Raw genomic sequence first — 19469 nt, forward strand, 5'->3', positions numbered from 1 at the left:
TGTTGAAGACTGTTTGGGCCACACTAAGCCTTGTAAGCAATATTTCTGGCTGGAAAACAGGTCTCTTTCCTCTGTGAATGCTTGCTTCAAAGGAAAGGTTTGCACCGGACATGGAAGAGTTGCTGCTGTTTTACTTTACAATTACAGTAGGAACCCCATGTCAACATCTATAAGGCCACATGATAACAGTCACTGAAGGAAAAAAAGAGCTCAAAAATACCCAGAATCTGACCCTAAAGAAGATACCAAAACTCTTGAGCTTTTCCTATTCTACACAGCCTTGTCTTGAAGATAAATAAATATGGTCTAGCAAGTGAGATACCAGGCTACACTTAGGAGGCAATGAAATCAGGCAAACCCAATTGTTTTAAAAATCCGTAATATAGTGCTGGACTTTCTTTGGCTACATCTGAGCACAGTTATGAAGCTGCTGCATTTACTCTTTTCTCCACAGACAACAAACCAACTTAAAATGAAAAGTTGTACTCTATCTTCTGCAGCCAGACAACAGAGATATTAGTGAAAGCTGAGAGCCCTCAGGCGTTGAGATGAATCCTTCTCTCTGGCAAAGGGGAAAAGGTTTGGCAAGAACAGAAGAACCCCCCTGCCCCAACCTGAGACTTGCGAACACCCCTCAAAAGAATACCTGCCCAACCAAAACTGACTTATCTTCCACTTCATCATCAAGACAGCAACTCCATCAGAAAGGTAGAACAGTATCTGAAAAGTTAGTTGCCTCACGTTTCCATGCTGAAGTTCACTCTGAAGTGAGCAATGAGGAAAAGACTGCAAAAACCACGTATTCGACTGCAATTCATCGTTCAGAGCTGGACAGCCTGGCAAAGGATGCAAAGCCCAGTATTATGCATTCCTCATTCAAGCCAAGCTCCTGGAAACCCATCGGAAGTTTGGCTTGAACACGGACTGCAGGCTATAGTTGGTAATAAAACATCAGATAATAGTGCTTTACGTGTCCAGAGAGGTTTTCTTTTTCTAAGAATTGCTTCACTTGTCATCGATTTTTCCACATCCTGCAAAATTAAATGCTAATTTTATTTCTTCCTCTTCCCCTTGGTCCCCTCCCACTCAATACTGATCTCCAGGAGGAGCTGGCAACACTGAACCTGCTGGAAAAAGCCAGTGCTCACCGTGCAATCCTAAAAATTCAGTTCTTCGAGGAAGAAGTTGCATTACATGGGTCAGTTTAGGACAAGGGGAATGACTTCTGCATTTTTTTTTTTCCTGAAGAGATTATCTCAACCTGTGTTTATCCCTTAATTTGGCATTACTGGTTTTGTGGTGAAATCTCTGAAGCGGACCCAACTGGGGTATTTTCAGGAATCAATGTTAAAGACTAAATTCATACCTAGTGTAATAGTCACTGTGATTTCCTGAACTTTCTCTCTTTTTTTTTTTCCTGTTTTGTTGGGTTTTTTTGGGTTTTTTTTTTGGTTTGGTTTGGTTTTGGACAGCAGGGGTTAAATGTAGTTTGGATAGATAAGGCAGTTAGAATATGAAAAGCTGGTTTCTAAGCAATAAGATCTTGGAATAAGAAATGAAACTGAAGTAAGAAAAAAACTGAAAGTTCATGTACTGACTGATGAAATTATCAGTTTTTCTGTATGTTAATACAGAGCCACTGCAGATAAAATGAAAGATTATTCTTATTCCTCTGAAAGACGTGACAAGGGGATCAAGTTTACTGAAACACACGGTGAAATCAAGACAAACCGCAGCCATCTGATGTGCAATTTCTGGAGCATCTTGTGTGAGAACCAGGTATAGAATAGGGTTTTCTTTAAGTGATAGCCACTGGGCATGGAGTGTGTTTGACAACATTTCAAGCTCCTAATGCTTGCTCTACATTCCATCTGTGGTAAAATATAAAACAAAATATAAAAGCATTTATTGATAAAGGGCAGAACCAGATGTCTCTCTCACTAGCAATGAATTGCAGGCGAAGGCTGACAGAGCCAAGCAATTGAATGAGCCAGGGAAAAAAGAATTAAAGAGAAGAAAGGAATAGATCACTTGATTTTGTAGATTTTCAAATACAGGTATCGTCTGCCAGAAGCTAATAATTTTCAACTACCTGGGTCTGTTTCAGGCAAATGAAGTGCACTTATCTCACACTAGGCCAGGCAGCATCACTGGACCAAGTGACCCTGGAGTCAACAACACAAGTGGTGGGTCAGGCAAGCTGTGGATGTTTGGATTTTTTGCATCTCCGAGCAATTTAGAAGAGCAACAAATGGGAAGAGCCCTAACATATTAAGCAAGAAGACAGTGTCATGCCTTTGGATTAAGAGGATGATGGACCTTCATTATTTTTCAGGGTTATGAAACAAAAGATAGCTCTTGTCAGCTGTGACTTGCAATCAGACTGGAACTGCTTCAAAGCATATAGGATGTAGGAACAGAGTAGGAAAAAAAGCACAGTATAATCTGGGACAGAAAGGGTTTTAGTCCTCCTATCATGGAGATATCTAGCTACACACACCAGCTACAGGGACTGTGTATCTGGACATCCCTCTCTTACACATCCAAAATCTCCACTCTTATCTAGGGGCGAGTCCATTTGAGTGGAAAGAACCTGAAAAAGTTGTAAATTAGTGTTGCAATGAATTGCTACCTATGACTGCTGGGACATAGTCAGTGTTAGGCTTTTCTGTCAGTACTACATTTTTTTTGTGATGCTAACCTGCATGGAAAAATGAAAACAATAATAATAACAATAATTAAAAAAAAATCAGAAGATCACTAACACCGTTTTCATGAAAGATTAATACCTGCATCTCTGGATAACCATGAGTGTAAACTCTAACACCCCAGGGTAAAATCCACAGAACTATTTATGAAATTAACAGGGATGTAAAAAACATAAACCAAAATGCTCAGGTTGCTGTTATTTTCCTGACAAACCTGAAGTGGCTCAATGGGCGTAAGTTGATGGGGAAATAAAAAGATGTGAATTCCCTGCATGCTCCTTTGCAGAGGATCAGTGCATCCCTGCTGCAGAGGGGAGCAGGGTGAGCTGGGCACAGCTGGGCATGGCTGTCTCCTTCCAGAGTAACCTGGGCAGAACTGGAGAGAATCATATCCCTTCCAGCCTAACCAAAGGCAGGAGGGTTGGTGCACTTACAGACATGGTGTGAGTCTTTCCATGGTACTAAGCCCTAACTCCTTCCCTCAGATGTGACAATATGCTGCCCCTGACAGTAAGCAATGGGTAAACTCACAAAATAACACTCAGAAGGGTCTTTCTCACAGATCTTGCACCCATGTTTCTTCTGGAGCATTGCTTTTGAACTTGGCTTTAAGTATTGCCACCATCTGACAGGCAAGGAAGAAGTTGTCCCAGGGCAGAGACCAGACTGAAGATACTCAGTCTTCTTCAGCTGAGTCGTAATAGGCAAGAGAACACAGCTGTTCTCTTCCATATAAACTATTTTTTTATATTTGTGTAAAACCAAAGGAAAAAAAAAAACCACCACCAAACAGGCACTATTGGTACAGTAGGCAACTCCTTTGTGAATTGGCTCATTTAGGCATTCATTTAAATACAGTAATTAAGATTTAACACAAAACAGAAGCTGCTTTCAGATGTCATTCTGAAGGCCAGATGATCTCCTCTTTATTAATATTATAATTTTAAACTATTGTCAGCTGATTTTTCAAGGATCAAGCTGTGAGCGAAGAGAATACACTACTGAAGTGTGTCCTATTTACGTAACAGTCTCAATGAAAATGAGAGATTGATTATAAATCTGTGATATAGGGGATGGATAAACTGCACAACTAAATCTCAAGGTGCTTAATCTGGATGTTAGGAGAGAATTTATACCTACAGCATCTGCCATTCACCTCTTCCATTTAACACCATATGGAAGAACACAACAGCGTTTAAGGCAACATATTTCTGAAAACCTTTATGAGAAAGCCAGCAGCTTACTGCAAATGAAAAATGAAATCCTGGAGGGAACACAAGCGCTTCTCTTCCTTTCCATAGGCATGCAGAATGCAGGAACACGGGGGAAAGCAATTAAAGTATGATGATTCTAAAGGGGAATAATTATTTCACAATTACTTGAGAACATTACATTTATTGCTCCAATTAGTTTTTATTTTCCAAATAGGCATTCTTGTTCCTGCATTTTTCTTGTACCTGTGAACGTTTTTCTTGTTCTCCCACTTCTTTGCTAAGGAAAGCTCAGCCTCGCTCTCTACTTGTGTTCCCTATTTTGTGACTTCAGCCTCTGGTTAAACCTTGCCCTGCCACTAGTTTGTTTTAATAAAAGGAATCCATGTCAGGAGATGTAATATACTTTTCAACTATATGAACACACAAGAAATAACCCACTACAGGAAACACAGTGTGTGGAAATGAAGAAAAAAGAAACAAAACCAAAACATTATCTCTCCACTTCAGAAGAAAAGAGTTTTTCATATGCTTAAATTATAAAATAGTGATTTCTCTCTAGAATGTTGTCTTGCCAAAGTGTATTCCTTGCATTCTGGGAGCTTTTAAAAATTAAAAGATTTTGTACACCTTTACCCTATATTGGTTTGGTCAAATATTTTTATATTAATCTATGAATTAATTATGAAATTTGAATCGTCCAAATGCTCATAAGATATCAAACATCCTAAAATGCCAATGAAATATTTAGAGTTATCAAAGTTTTTAAAGCAATCATAACTGATGATTAATTTGGATGATGAATACATGTGGGGGAGGCTTAAAAACTTGTGAGATCATATCATAGGAAGTGAAAGATATATTTAAATATTGATGTGCTGAGAGTTATCATAGGTTAACTACTGAATGAGGTTCTAGAAAAGATGATGGGGAGAAGGACACGATGAGATTGTAATTACTTAATAGACATCCAAAGATTTATTTTCTTTTCTGAAGCTCTTTGGCGACAGTCAAGAATTTTCTTCTTCTTTTGCTTTGCTTTGCCTCTGTAGTGGCCCAGGGAATCTGTCATGCATGTAACTTAAGTAACAAGTCATAATACTTAAAGTAAAGCCATTACTGAATCAGAGTTAGGATAAAATGCCAGTATAAGGACAAGACTATAGACTTAGAAAATAGCTGATGCCCAACTACCCATTTTCAGTTAGCAAATTGTGGTTTGATGTTCTAGGTATAAAAAAGACCAGATATTTGAAAAATTATTTTTGCAAGTAAGTTGAGTTTCCCTGCAGTGCAGTTTAAAAAAATAAATTTCTTTTCTCCAGTCTATGCTAAAAAAAGTCCTGGTTTGCAGGTTTAGTGCAGAAAGGGAAGTTCTGGATTTTAAAGCGCAAGAATGCCCTGTGAGTGATGACATTCGTTATTTACTAAACAATAAATACAGACAAACAAAAAGTATAAAAAAATTGATCTTCACTGGCTTTTTAATCAGCATAGTGCATGTATATCTGATTTTGACTCATCTTGGATTAAAAGAGGCAGGAATTCAAAGGCTAAATACTTTTACGCATAATTGCCACGCAACCCATGCAGTTGAATGCGCACTGTTTAAGCATAATATACTTTATTGGCATTACACTCAGCTACCAAAAATTAAAGTCAAATTTGAGTTTGTTTCAGCAGTAACAAACACTGTTACTCATTTATATTAAAGCTAAGCCCAGGCACTGGAATGTGTAACCTGGGATGGAAAAATCTTCAGTGGTATTGCAGAAATCAACATGGAGGGTTACAATGGTGAGTATTTAATCCTCAAAGCAACCACTTCACAATCATCCAGTTGGCATGTACATGTAAGCCAGTGAAATTACTGAGCAAATTACACTGAACTCAGATTTTATAACCTCACTTGCTATTAACCCTCTCCTGCCCTGTCCAAATATACACACACACAGTTCACCTATATATTTCACCTCCATACCCCTGTGTATTTTCTTAAGAATTGTTTCTTCCCCGCAGTGAGCACACAGAGACTATGCATAACAGCAGTCAAACAATTCCTGATCCTTCCTAGAGCACTAAACAAGCAGTCTCTCAGCAAGCATTTACTATGGTTAGAGCATCCAAATTGCCATCTGCCCTCAAGAACAGGAATTCATGCATCTTTATGCTTCATATCCTAGAGTATCTATTTTCCAATGCCATGTCATTAATTAACTTTTACTAGTACATTGCCATTCAGTTACTAACCAGGTACACTGATACCATGCATACAGTTTAATTATACACAGTCATGCTCAACGTATCTGATGTTCTATTTTACTTCCATTTAGCTAGCTAATAGCAGCAGCAAAATTTGAAAGGAAGCAACATTTAAGAGCAATTAACATTCTCACAGAGGTAAGAGCATTTTAACTTTGCAATTATCAAGCTGGCAGTTAACTTTCACTATAGGTATGCACTGAAAGTTACTCCTTCAAAATTCCCCTTCTCTGTTACTTGTTGAAAGAATGGATGATTCTGAAAAGAATTCCCTGTATAAGAACTTTTAAATGTGTAAAGAATGGGAAGTGCAAGTGATATTGTACAGTACCGATTTCCCAAAACATCTGATATGCCACCGGCATATTAAAAAAAAAACCACAAACAAATCTAGTTTTGCCAATTTCTGCTATGAAACAGAAGTGTTATACATATATTTTGCTAACTGCCTCACTCTGAAATAGGAAATTCCTTTCTGCTGCAGACTGAACCGAGTTACACTCAATGGCTGGAGCAGATGGCGAGGTTAAAAGTTTTGTGCAGCGCTGTAACTTGGAGCGTGCTCTCGGATGCTCTGTGCCACCCCGCTGAACACTGCCGGCAGCTCCCCGCACGCCCGGGGTGGGCCAGATAAAGGGGAAGGTGCATCGTGCCCCTGACCCCTTATGCGTAATCAAACCGCATTCTCGTCAGCACTGATTAGCCCAGAGAGTTGGGGACTTGCAAATAAATGCATGTCACCACTTGGCTGGGAAGGACGAAATAAAGATGGTTTCAAACAGTGAGTGACAGAGTTTTAGAAAGGCAGTGTGGCAAAGCTCCCCCACACAGCATTTAGTTTCAGGACTATTTTTGTTAGAAATAGAAGCTCCTTGAGTTAATGCCAATTTAGCCTCAATATTAATTTGCATGCATGACACATGATCCCTTGAAATCATACCATCTTCACAATCACTCAGATCAGCAGCAAAGCAAAGCTTGGTTAATACAAGGAAGCACATCACAACACGACCACTGATGATGCAGGAGGTAAAGGTTTTTTTTCTTCAAGAGATTACTAAGCCCCCCCTGCCCACCCAAATACATGAGGAACCAGCACCAAAAACTACAAGGATGTGTGTATTTAACAACTCCATTATCAAATTTCTGTATTTTGAGGTCCACTTAGAGGCTGATATTTCTCTAGAGGTTTTCTTTTTCCTTTGGACACACATTAAGATCTGTGTCTAATGAACACGGACTGTGTTTGAAGCTGTGTTAAAATATATTATGGATGCTTCCCTGAGAAAAGGAGTATGAAGAGGGCAATTCAGAAGCAAGAGTTTGACATGGTACTCCCCCCTCGAGGGGCAAGTTGGAGATAAAGTTATATAAGACTAAGTGACAACAGGGCATCATCAGCTACAGTTATTGGTGCCTTTGAGCTAGGAGATGTTTGTTAGCAGGATCTTTTGTGACTGCCTGGAAGGACAGCAGGTAGAAAGTGTAATCAAAGCTGAGATGATGAAAACAAGGGAAAGTTTGACTGTGGCAGGTCCCTACAGAGGGCTGCAAAGCAAGAGATAGGAACGTTCAGCTTCTACTTTATTCCCCAATAGTCAAACCTATGCAGTTTTTTCTGCAAAAGGGGAGAACTGGCAGCACTTTTACCAAAACTGACTGACGGCAATAAAAACAGGAATCTTATCATGGGAAAAACAAAACACAGCATAGAACTCTTTAGAATTTAAGACCACAAAATTAAGACAAGCAGCACCATTTACATCCTCCTCTGTCCTTCAAGGACTGTAAAAATAGTGTAAGTCACCCACACTAAGTATCTTCTCCCCTTGACTCTTGCCCCTCTCCCACACACTTCCTAAATCTCAGCTGCCTGAACAACTGGCCACTACCGAACATCACGCAGAACACTGCTGGTACAAGAGAAAGCACTCCACCTTAGAAGAAAGTTTGGTTGCCAGTAAAATAGGTAATAAAAGTCTGAATAGTCTTAGATGGGGGCACAGTGTTGCAACCTGATTTGTGCAAATCACAGGTGACACTCTCTGCTGCACACACGGGTTTATTTACACTTGTAACTTAAGCGCTGCCTCAACCAGAACAGCTCCAGTGCAGAGTCAATGCCAAAGCCTCTCGCTTCATTCTAATGTAACTCAAACCACATTTGTCATCCTGATAAAAGAACAGAAAGCAACAAAATAAAAGATATTTTGGATACTGTAAAAAGGCAGCACAGTCCTCAGCCTCCATATCTTTCAGCAAGTGACTACTTCCTCGTTTCTGGCTTTTATTTTTTCATATAAGGCTTAGGTTACCTGAAAATACTTGTCAACTGGTAATGCCCAAGAGGATGATAATAGAAACTTTCAGATCGAGATTAATGGAGCAGAGCTGGGCTAGGGGAATACTTCTCCTTCTGAAATTCCAGCATTCAGAGCCTTCCGATACATCTCATCCCCACTTTAACTGCACACGTAAAGCAATCATCCTCACTCTAATTAACACTAGCCGTACCAGGGCAGCTGTCGGGGACAGTATTGGGGGGAAAAAAAAAAAAAGCCAAATCCTTGCTATCTGCCTGGTCTCACTCCCAATAGGTGCTTAGTATTTCATCTGAATTTGAAAACTGATGAAGCTTTCGCAGGGGGATTCTGCCGAGAAGGAGAGAGGAGACATGGGTGGGTCCGGGCTGGGTGCAGGGGACAGGTGCCTGTGGACGGACCCGCTGGGCACGGAGGGGAGAGCGCTCAGCTACGCGCGACCGATGCGCGTTTCTTCCTCCACGTTGCATCAGCAGCAGCAGCCGCCGATAAACCCCCGCGCTCGCCCCGCGCCCGCCTGCACCGACCTGCCGGGACACTGAGCACCCTGGGAGGGGGGGACACACGGCATGGAGACCACCAAGTGACTTGGTTAAGGGGGGCTGGGGGCACGACCCCCCGCTTCCCCTCCCGCGGAAGGGCGGGCGGCGCGGGGGAGACGCGGCCGGAGCCCCGCGGGGGGGACTCGGAGCCGGGCGGTACCCGGAGCCGGGGCGGGGTGGGGGGGACCGGCGGCAGCCCCCGCTGCCACTTACATTCTGTCAGAGACCAGCAAGCGGCCGTCGACCATCATCTCCGGAAGGAAATCCAGCTTGAACGAAGAAGTCATGCTGGGCTCCGGGGGCGCCGCGGCGGTCGGCGGGAGGATGCGGCGGGGCGCGGCGGATCCCACAACTGCGCCGGGCGGCGGAGCGGCAGGCACAGGTGCGGAGGCCTCCCCGCGGCAGCCGCCAGCCCCGGCAGTTGTCACATTTCTCTCCCCCTCTCGGTTTTTTCCGCCAATCCCCTCCGAAATCGACTGCTGAGGCAACTGTCGGTGGAGCGCCAGGTGCTGAGCGGGGAGGCGGAGCCATCTCCCCGCTGCGGCTCCCCGTTAACCCCTGCGCCCCCGCCGCCCCGGGAGAGGCCTATTGCCGCCGCCGGGCCGGGGGATGCCCGCCCGGGGCTCCGGGGCACCGCCTGACCCGGCCCCGGGGGCGGCGAGACACGCCCGGCGCCTCCGCGGCGCTGCCCGGCCCCGCGCTCCCAGCGCGGTGTGCGGGGAGCTGAGCCCCGCACCGGCGGCGAACCCCCCGCTGACACTGCTGGGAGCACACGCGAGTGGTTAGCACGGGCACAGCTCTTCCCAGTACGGTGGGAGCCAAACTGGGAGCACTGGGATGGTTTGGGCAGGTTCTGAGTGCGGGTTCTCTCCGCTCAAAACTCCTGCCATGCAGACCTTGGCATCCTTTAAATGCTTGAGTGCTGTTACTGGCTGGTAGTAACTCTGTCCCCACTGATCAGAAGCAGGGATTTAAATAAGTAACGACAGCAAATCCTTTCTCAAGTCTGTAGCTTCCCAAAAACCCGTTCCCAACCCGCTGCTCTCCCGAGTTGGCCGCACACAGAAGTGTCACAAAGTCGGACACAAAATTCCTCACATTCAAGTAGCTGGAGCCACACCACCCCCCCCGCCCCCTGAAAATCTGTATAAATTTTCCTTTCCATCTCCAAAACCTACTTCCCTCAATACAAAGCCGCTCCAGGCAAAAGAATATTAACATATTTACAAAGATTACTGGATGATCTGAGCAGTCTAGACAGACAGAACGTTCCTCTTCATTGTGTGTGCTTCTCCATCTGAATCTCTCTCCAGGTTTTATAATTTGATTTGTTCTGGATAATCAACACTTGCAAAAAGTAACAAACGCAAATTAAAACCTACTACGCTTAAACTTTTCAAAGAGTATTATCATATAAAAATTAAAGTGACCCATAAATAAATATGCTATCAGGCCAAGTTTTATTTAAATTTTGACCAACGTTGATTTTATAATAAAAAATACAGAGCAGGCAAATTTTCAGGGTCCAGTTTATTGCACTAAGAGACTTTTCCATTTTAAAATAGTTAAAAGGATGAAAAACCCCTCAGGCTGCTAAAATTTTTGCCTACTTTGCAAGTCTAAAGAAAGAAAAGGTTCACTTGGCCCTCAGCGTAATCCCCGTAGGACAACTGCAATCCTGAACAGTTATCTATAGTGTTATTAATCTGCTCTGTTCTATACGTTCACATACTGTCCTCATCACCATGGCACCTAAACATCCACGTAGAAAGGCACAAAGCAAAGCTATGGCTCCGCTTTACTAAATTCATGGTGATTCCTTTACGCCACCCCATCCATCACAGTGTAGGACTATACAGCGGATAAAAAAATTAAGTGCAAAGTCCAAATGAAAGGAGAAACCAGCACAACTTTCTCCAGCTGGATGTAGCCACCTGGGTTTTGATCTGAGGCCTCCATGGTGGTTAATCCGGCCCAGAGCAGAGTTGGATTAACTTTCAATTTCAAAATCTTGCCACTGCAGAAGGGACAGGTTTTAGCTCAGAAGAAATACAGGCAGCTCAGTGAGGATGAAGATATTCTTTTAAGTAAGAAGTCTCCACCCCCACTTCGCCCTGTGCGGCTGGATCTGTAGCCCTTCATCATCAGTTTTTTTGGTATGTGCTAAATCTAAGGGAGTTCAGTCTCACCAGCCTGTCGCTTTTAAGGACCACAGTCCCACTGCTGCTGACTGAAAAGTAAATCCACGCTTCGCACAGGATGCAAAGAGGGAGGAGGAGAGAATCACAAATAATTTTGCTTAAAATCTGCATATGGAATAGAGAGATCTTTATAAATTTGCCCCATTTTGCAAGGTGTAAGTGCTTAAAAATGCTTCATTAAAACGTATGTTCTTTTGAAATATTTATTTTCCTTTTAATTACATGTGAATTAGCTGGAAGAAGCTGTAGGGAAGCCCTCTTACTGACTTAAGCCTTCTCAGCAGTTTGTTAAATTCTAGCCTCAAATCCCTTGAGGGAATAGTGGATTCAAAGCAGCTTTTAATCATACTATAAGGAGGGTGAAGTAGTATGTAAGTAGGTCATAGAGAAAGCATTACAAGTGCATAGGTTATTGCTTTATTTAACAACTACAGTGTAACACACTTTTCAAAGCACATTTGCTTTTGCCATTTAAAAGTTAGAAGCAGGAACAGGGTCAAATGCAAAAAGAAGCCCTCTCCATAAAAGATAACTGAGATACGACTCAAGGAGAGCTTAGAGGAGAAAAACTGCATTCAAATAATTTGGTTCTCAGACATAAATTATGTAGTGGCTACGTATGAATCAACTCTGGATCGCAGAGGGTAAGTGATGAGAAACAAAAAACCCTGAATGTTTCACACACTGTTACAGGCTCATCTCTGTTATTTGTAACGTTAATGCCAGATTCCTGAGCAGCACATGTGCGCAAAATAGGAACTTTTATTAAAAATTAAGGAAAAAATGGAAACTCTGCTCCGCTGCTACAGTACAGAGGGAAATGAGGATGGAGAGTGGCAAGTGAAGCTGCATTAATTTTCACAGCATAAATCAGACAACTGCTCTAAACAGTGGCTTAGAGGAGCTGCATTATTGCTGTGCTATTGCTGCCTGCTGATATTAAGCTTTTTCAACTGGTGGTGCATATGGCAGTTTTGAGGAGGGGACCTGGAATTTGGAATCATCAGTTCTCGGGTTTTAGTCCTATTCCAGCCACAAATGCTGCCTCCTATCCATCCTCCCCTCATTTCAGAGGCCCAGACCCCACTTGCCCCTGCAGCCACCTCATTTACTCTTTGTGCCTTGGTTTCTACATAAGTCTAAGTGGGGCAGATGAAGCAATTCCACCTCACCTTTGCAGATTAGTCACCGTTCAAGCAGCTTTTCAAACACAGAGCTACATGCAATTTTTCCAAACAGCTCAACCTTTGAAAACCAAACACCTCTTCACAGAAGAAAAAACAAAAGAAAACTAAAAACCACACAAAAAGTTTGTCTGCAGAAGGCCAGGACTGAGCGGTGAGTTGCTGTCGCACGTATGAGCTCACTGTGACATCACTGCCCGTGGCTTCATTCAGCAAGTGACAAAGAGAGCAGACGCCTCCTTCCCTTCCAGATCCCAGAGCCAAATCCACTGTGGAGCTCACATCACGTCCCCTCTCCAGACCCCCTCCTCACCCTATCTGTAAATGCCATTTTTCTAATCAACTTGCCTCCCAGTATTGGGCCAAGGAAATGCTACTGTTGGAATCACTTCAAGGGAAAGTTTCCGAATGACTTCACTCTCTCCCAAGCCTGCAAGGCAGTGTGAAGAGAGTTCAAATCCTCTTCTTTATTCCCCCCTAAGCCAATGAACATGCTCGGGATTCAGGTTATCTCTGGCATCAAAGCAAGTTTCTAACAGAGGAAGCAGAAGCAGAGCTCAGTGTCGGCGGTGTAAATTTGGAGCTGGCTCAAATGATTCAGTGGAATCATTCAGGATCTTCCACTAATGCGAGGGGGAAAAGTAATCTGGTCCAGCTAGTGTTAGTGAATGCAAATGAGGTGTTTGCTGTCTTTCACAAAGAAATAACCTTCCAGGAAAACCGTGAGCCTGGAAGTAGTAACATGACTAAGAGCAGACAATGCAGTATTTTGGTGTGTGCAGTGGGATGTGAGCCTACCTGCCTATAAGGGAGGAAGCCCATCAGCTTAACTTTTAGTAGCAGACTTTTGGAGGGGAAAGAAAGGGTGGGGGGAGAGGGAAGGAACACGAAGTAAAAAGCAAAGTAAAGCAAAGCAAAACACAGGAACACAAGTTACACAAAGCATTTGGACAGAGCTAAAGAATAGAGTAAAAGTCATTAACAATTAAAGCAAAAAGTAGTGCATTTCTTTGAGTGGCAAAAAGTGGACCCAATTCTGCACCATTTTACCATTTGTGTAGATTTTGATTACTCGTAGCAAAACCATCTTTGTAAGTTAGGTCTGACATTGGAATACATTTTTGCTTATAAAGCCTTAACCTTTCAGTAAGGATTTTTTATTTACAAAACCAAACACACAGTAGTCTTCCCTTCATCTTATTTTAAGAAATAAAATAGCCTGCATATATCTGAAACCCTTTTAAAAAGAAAATTAAAATATTGGTTAAAGTTGATCAATGGATTTTAAGTATTGAAATCTTAGCTGCTTGTTACGCCCCCTCTGCTTCTGTAGGCTACTGTAACTAATCAGTCATTTTCAGAAATAAACGTCATTTAAAATTAGCCCTGTGAAAAGCTACCTCAAATTAAGCATTTCTAGAGCTTTCACTTGAAGCACACTGATATTATGTAAACTTGGTTGCTATAGTAAAACTTCCCACTCACTTCTTTTTTTTTTTCCCTTCCTATTTTATACCACTGATGAGGTGATTTCATCCCACTGTGGGTATAAGGCCTTTGTTCCATTTTGTGGGTAATAACTCTATCTTTCCGAAAACAATTAGGCAACATTTTATGGCACAAGGCAGACACTACATGGGGTGAAGGGGTTTTAAGAAAAGACCTTTAATTTGGAGGAACACCCTACTTTGTTAATAGCATGAAGATACTTGGGATAGTCAATCATCACCCTCAGGTCCAATCCTGCACAGTGCTAGTGCTGAGCAGAAGCTGCCCAGTACTGTTTGCTCCAGTTGGGCTGTTCATGACCTCAGCACTATATTTAGAGAATACTTAAGTAAAGTAGTAACAAGCAAATCTTTGGGAGACCAAGTCCTACCATCCTGTTATTTATTTACAGTCCTATTGAAGAGCATCACTATTGATCTATAGGTGTTACCTTTGTGTTAGTGCCTTGAGCATATTGACACAAGACCAAGGCTTTTGTCAACCCAGTCTTATCTCGACTTGGCAACAGACATTGACTGTGGGGTTTTTTTGGTTTTCCTTTTTTCTTTTTTTTTTTTTTTTATGAACTACCTTATCTTCTCACCTGCTGACTGATTCTTTCTACAACCACTACCCAAGAAGGAGAGAAACTGGGGTGCTGCAAGCACTGGACAGACCTGATTTCCTACTAGACAGCAGACGTGTTATTTATGGATTAAACAAACCACTTTTCCAAACTTTCCTGGAAGAGGGAACTGAATATTCTCGGGTTTGGCTATTATATTATCTTCATGTGAAAACATATTATCTTGTATAACTTAGGATAGGAGGAATCACACATCTATTGCTCTTGGCTGTGTTGCTCCATACTCACAATATGCAAAAGCCGCACTTACGCCTTCACAGAGCAGGGGAAAAAGACAACTGTAACAAAAAAACTTCCTCCCTGCCATCCAGACCCACAGGAAGAACTACTAAGAGACACAAAAACCTCTCTCATTTTGTATAAATTTGAGTTATCTGGAGATTTTTGCCCACCTGAAGAGGCTGGTTATGGGGAGAGATGCAGGATCGGGGAAGTGGATGGTGAGAACGGGCTGAACACAGCAAAAGCCTGGATCAGGAGGTGAGGCTGGAGGCAGCTCCAACTCCAAAAGCCACAGGCAAAGGTAAGTGTGAATTTCTAATGTGGCATCAGCAAAGAAAGAAGATGGGTGAGTGACATCAAAAGAGACAAGAAGGCAAAAATAGGCTTATTTTTAAAAACAAAATGTAAAGACATCTGAGGGATTTATTACAATATCTGAATTAATCTACTGCACTCAACTCCAAACAGCAGGATCCTTATGAGCTTAACCTCCATCCTCCCTTCTCATTCACTTCAACCACTTTCTTTTTCATTACAAATGACTGGATTTCACCTTAAATTCAAATTGCAACATCTTTAAGGTAGGACATTTCGCAGGTCTTTTTTTTTTTTTTTTTGTGAAGTGCCTAGCATACATATCAATCCTCAAAAATAACTATTACCCTGAAAATATGTAAAGTAGCTACCTTTGTTTGACATCATTATTTCCAACAGACAGAATCTCCATTAAAGATCAGTCATGAAGGACATAAAGAAAAGGCTCCTGCAGTACCTGAAAAGTATTTAGATGTGCCGAAAAATACACCATGCCTGGTTATGGTGGTTTGGGTTGTTTTTCCCTAAATGAACAGTGTAAAAATTGCCACATAGGTCAGAGCAAAAGGTCCACCTACTCCATGTCCCTGCCTCTGATAATGGATGCAAAGAGAAAGAGCAGGAGTATGGCAAGTGCACCATGATCCTTCCCACTTTCCAGCAACCAGTGGCTGAGGGACTTCCTAGAGTCAATGACAGCATCTGAACCAAGGTGTTTAACAAGCTCGAAATCACTAATTCAGTTTTTCCCACAAATTCTCTGTCTGAAAGGAACATTGATGAAGTCACATGTTTATTACTCCCAGAGATGCCTGTTAAATCTGCTGTTCTTAACAAGTTTCAGAGATTTGGGGCTCAGTACAACAAACAGGAACATTGATTTTCTTTTCTGAACCAAAACATTTAACCCAACTTAGTGTTTAACATAAAATGTTTCACTTTGAAGGGTCACAATAATTCATCTGCAACTTTTAAAGAGAAACACAACCCCTTGATACAATAGCTTTGTAAGGGAAAAATGCTGAAACCATGAGGTTCCTAGGGCAGGCATCTAGTTTGGCATCTTTTTGTGAGAAAGGCTCTTTGGGAAAAATTTTGGTCACTTTGGTTGCTATATTCAGGGTGGGGGTTAACTGAGTTAAATGTATGTTCATCAGCCGTGCACAGACAAATCTCCATATGATTCATTGGAGCAGCACTGCAGAACACCTGGTGTTGCCAATGCAGTTCTGTTAGTGTTTTGTTATTTTTAAAGGGGGTTATATAACTCTCTCATTAAAATTAAATGTGGGCTGAAATGATGCAGGCAAATTCTCAAGCTTCAGAGTGAGCTTCTTCCTCGCAGTTTAGCAGAAGATAGATCTTTTTTTAGGAAGAAAAGTTGAATTGAGAGTCTCTAAAAATTTAAGTTTTCTGATAATTCACTGTTCTGTTTTTAGAGATCCTCAGTTCTTCAGATGCTGACCTGCAGCTTCCAGGGACGGCAGAGGCAGGATTTGAACCTTAAATTCACTCCATAGCACAGCTATCCTATCATCCACAGGTATCTACATGTGCAAGGTTCAATTTTCAGATGATCTGCATTCGGGTGTCCTTACTTTTCACTCCTCTGTTTGTAAGCTTCCCTATCCTCTGTCCGATTTTCTAGAAATGTTTTTTCCCTCCTCCAGCTCTCTGCTCTGTCTTACTCTGGGTGACAGACTGTTGTCTGGCATCCTCAAAGGCTGCTCTTGAAGATGACCTGCTGATTTGCTGCCATGGGAACTCCAGAGCGAGGACAGGGTTTACCCCTCGCACACCGAAGGGCACAAGCAACAGTTCCCTGTCCAACTCTTCTTGCTGCTAAAAATTTGCCCTCCTCTATTCCACAAGCCTTGCAGGGACACTGGAAGGCTGTGCTTGAAATAACAAGAGTGTACAGCCTCTCCAGCGTCCAGCAGCAGCTGAATTATTTGGAGGAAGGTGAAAAAGTCTAATAGACTGTGTGAGCATGCAAATTGCTTTTCAAAACTATTGGAGAAAAAGCTTGGGCAGCAAAGCATGAGAATTGAGAAAAATCCTCTCTCATGTAATGGCAGAAAACATTATCTTCATATAAGTGCCATATTTAAAACTTCCTGAGCAATTTTATTGGTAACCTTATTCCTTTGAATCAGAGAGAGTTAACTTAAAAATAGGTTATTCTACCCGAATAAGGGACACAGGCTAACACATCAGCCACTGGGCATGCTACATGGAGAGACAAGCAAGTAATTCTCCATTCCCCACCCCCAAGCACAATTTTGGGTGTTTCAAATGAAATAGAAGGATCATTTTTACTTGGCTGCATTTTACAGGGCAGCTTGCGATCCACACTGTGTCAGCCTTGTCAGTGCCCTGGCAGGTTTACAGCCCCATGGTACTTTCCTACAAGCACCAGCTCATAACAGCCCTAATCCAGTAATGTGGGCTTAATGAATAATATAATTTCATGAACCACCTAGAAAGTGAGTGCAAATCTGGGAGTCGATGCTTTCCAGAAATGTCATTTTAGTCATTAGTTTAGAAATGCTGAAGATGGATCTGGCTGATATTAGTCCACGGAATGGTCACTGATCCCTACACTATCAGAGAAAATAAAGTTGTGCGTGAGAACAGCTGAAATCCTTTTCACATCCTGCTTGAGCTGATTACTAGTTATGCTATCTCAGTCTCAAGAACAGAATGAGAGGTGAGAAAATTAGAGCCCAGACAAAGATTTACACAAAATTTGGAAAAATTCCTGCCCTCTTCCATCCAATAAAGATAGTTAACCTTCAGTGCATCATTAACTTGCCAAGAACAGTATTAAAGCGACTTTAATTGACACATTTACTTCTGCTGCAGGGTGAAATAACATAGAAGCAAAACAAAACATAAAAAAAAAAAAGCTTTTTGCCACAGCAAGAATGTTAGAGGGGGGGAAAAAAAACCCGTTTTTATTTCCTCTGTGAGGATGCCAGCAGTCTTGTTTCATAAACTCCAGTGATTCATCACCATCCCAGGCAGCCAATCATTCTGCAGGTCAAGTAGAAATGGGCTGTAGAGCCAGCAACTCCTGCTGCCCCGATAATGCATGTCATTCCAGGCATGGCGACATGCTTTCTCAACAGCTGCCATTTTCAGTTACCTTTTCTATGCCTGACACACAAGTAAATGTGTTGGAAGCAGTAAAACAGTCATAGGAAAGCAGTTGCAAAGATAAATAGCACCTGCACGTGATAATCTCTAATGTCATTAGAAAGGAAAGAAGGATGTGTTTTGAAATAGAATTTCTCTCTTCTGAAAGCATCACTTGACTTAGGGGGGGTTGTGTGTGTGTGTGTGTGACTGAGAGGGTTTTTTTTGTAGGGGTTTTTTTCTTGAATAAACATCCAGACGTTCATCTTCGTTATAACCTCAATAGATATAACTAAGGAAACAGGGAAGAAAACCAACCAAACAAAAAACAAACACAAACCTCAAATACTCAGCATTTAATATAAAATCTTCTTGGAATTCACTTTTGAGAAAGATTTTGTACTGCTAGATTTTGTTTGAATTCAGTAATGCTGACTTTAAGGAGCACAACCGCTCTAATTGAGGGAAAAGGAAAGGATTTTCTTCGGTTACTTCTTTTCAGTCTTTATTCCTTATCAGCTAACTTAAATTTCATGAACTACTTCTTCAATAACTGTCCTCTGAATCATATGTAGTTGAGCACTGTTTTGCAGATGGAAACCGAGTGGGAGTTTTGAGGGCACAGGATTATAGAAATACACACCCTCAATGAAAAGTGTTTAAACTTATGAGCACTTGTGTATGCATGCACACAGATGTATATCTGTACATCAGAAAAAAGCATGTGTAATTTATGTACATATATCGTGTGCCTGCACACAAATGGAGGAAAAAAAATGAAATAACTGTTCCAAATAACAGTGCTGGAACCAGATTTCAAATGCATAAGATTATCCATATTAATTTATGGTAATCTACAAATGAATGCTGCAGAAACAGTACAGGTTATCCAAAATGGTACTTGCATTTATTGAGAAACTACCACAAAATATCTTTATAACAGATTTAGTTGCATCTTCTAATACCCCCTGAATTAATAAAATGCAAAATACAAAGTACAAGCTATCTTTCCCCTTTGGAACAACTGCCTCTTGAAATGCCAAAGGAAAGCCAAGCATTTCTCTCCATACAAAGTCCTCTTAGACGTCTTGCTTTCAGATTTCATCAACTTAGGTGTTTTCAGGGCTGTAAGCAGTGAACTTTCCATCAGCAGCATCTTCAGCTAATTAACCCTCCTGATTACAATAATTAGTATTGATTCACTCCTGAATGACTTCTTAAGTATTCAAGC

At 41.8% G+C, this 19469-nt stretch overlaps 1 protein-coding gene across 16 annotated transcripts in view; it reads right to left on the bottom strand.

Annotated features, from left to right (window-relative positions):
- CELF2 (CUGBP, Elav-like family member 2) overlaps nt 1-19469 on the bottom strand; it is a 556743-nt gene that overhangs the window by 236759 nt on the left and 300515 nt on the right. For 2 of the 16 annotated variants that reach the window (XM_017807757.1, XM_017807756.1), the window contains exon 1: nt 9258-9422. The exons of 13 other annotated variants lie outside the window; for them this stretch is intronic. In XM_017807757.1, the coding sequence (XP_017663246.1) occupies nt 9258-9331 (74 nt within the window). In that variant the 5' untranslated portion in view covers nt 9332-9422. Of the gene's footprint in view, nt 1-9257; nt 9431-19469 lie in introns of those variants that run through there. One more of the 16 variants, XM_017807755.1, reaches the window with a different exon arrangement.

Source organism: Lepidothrix coronata, unplaced genomic scaffold (assembly GCF_001604755.1).
Source record: "Lepidothrix coronata isolate B3197 unplaced genomic scaffold, Lepidothrix_coronata-1.0 Scaffold20, whole genome shotgun sequence".
In the NCBI taxonomy this organism is placed as follows: domain Eukaryota; kingdom Metazoa; phylum Chordata; class Aves; order Passeriformes; family Pipridae; genus Lepidothrix; species Lepidothrix coronata.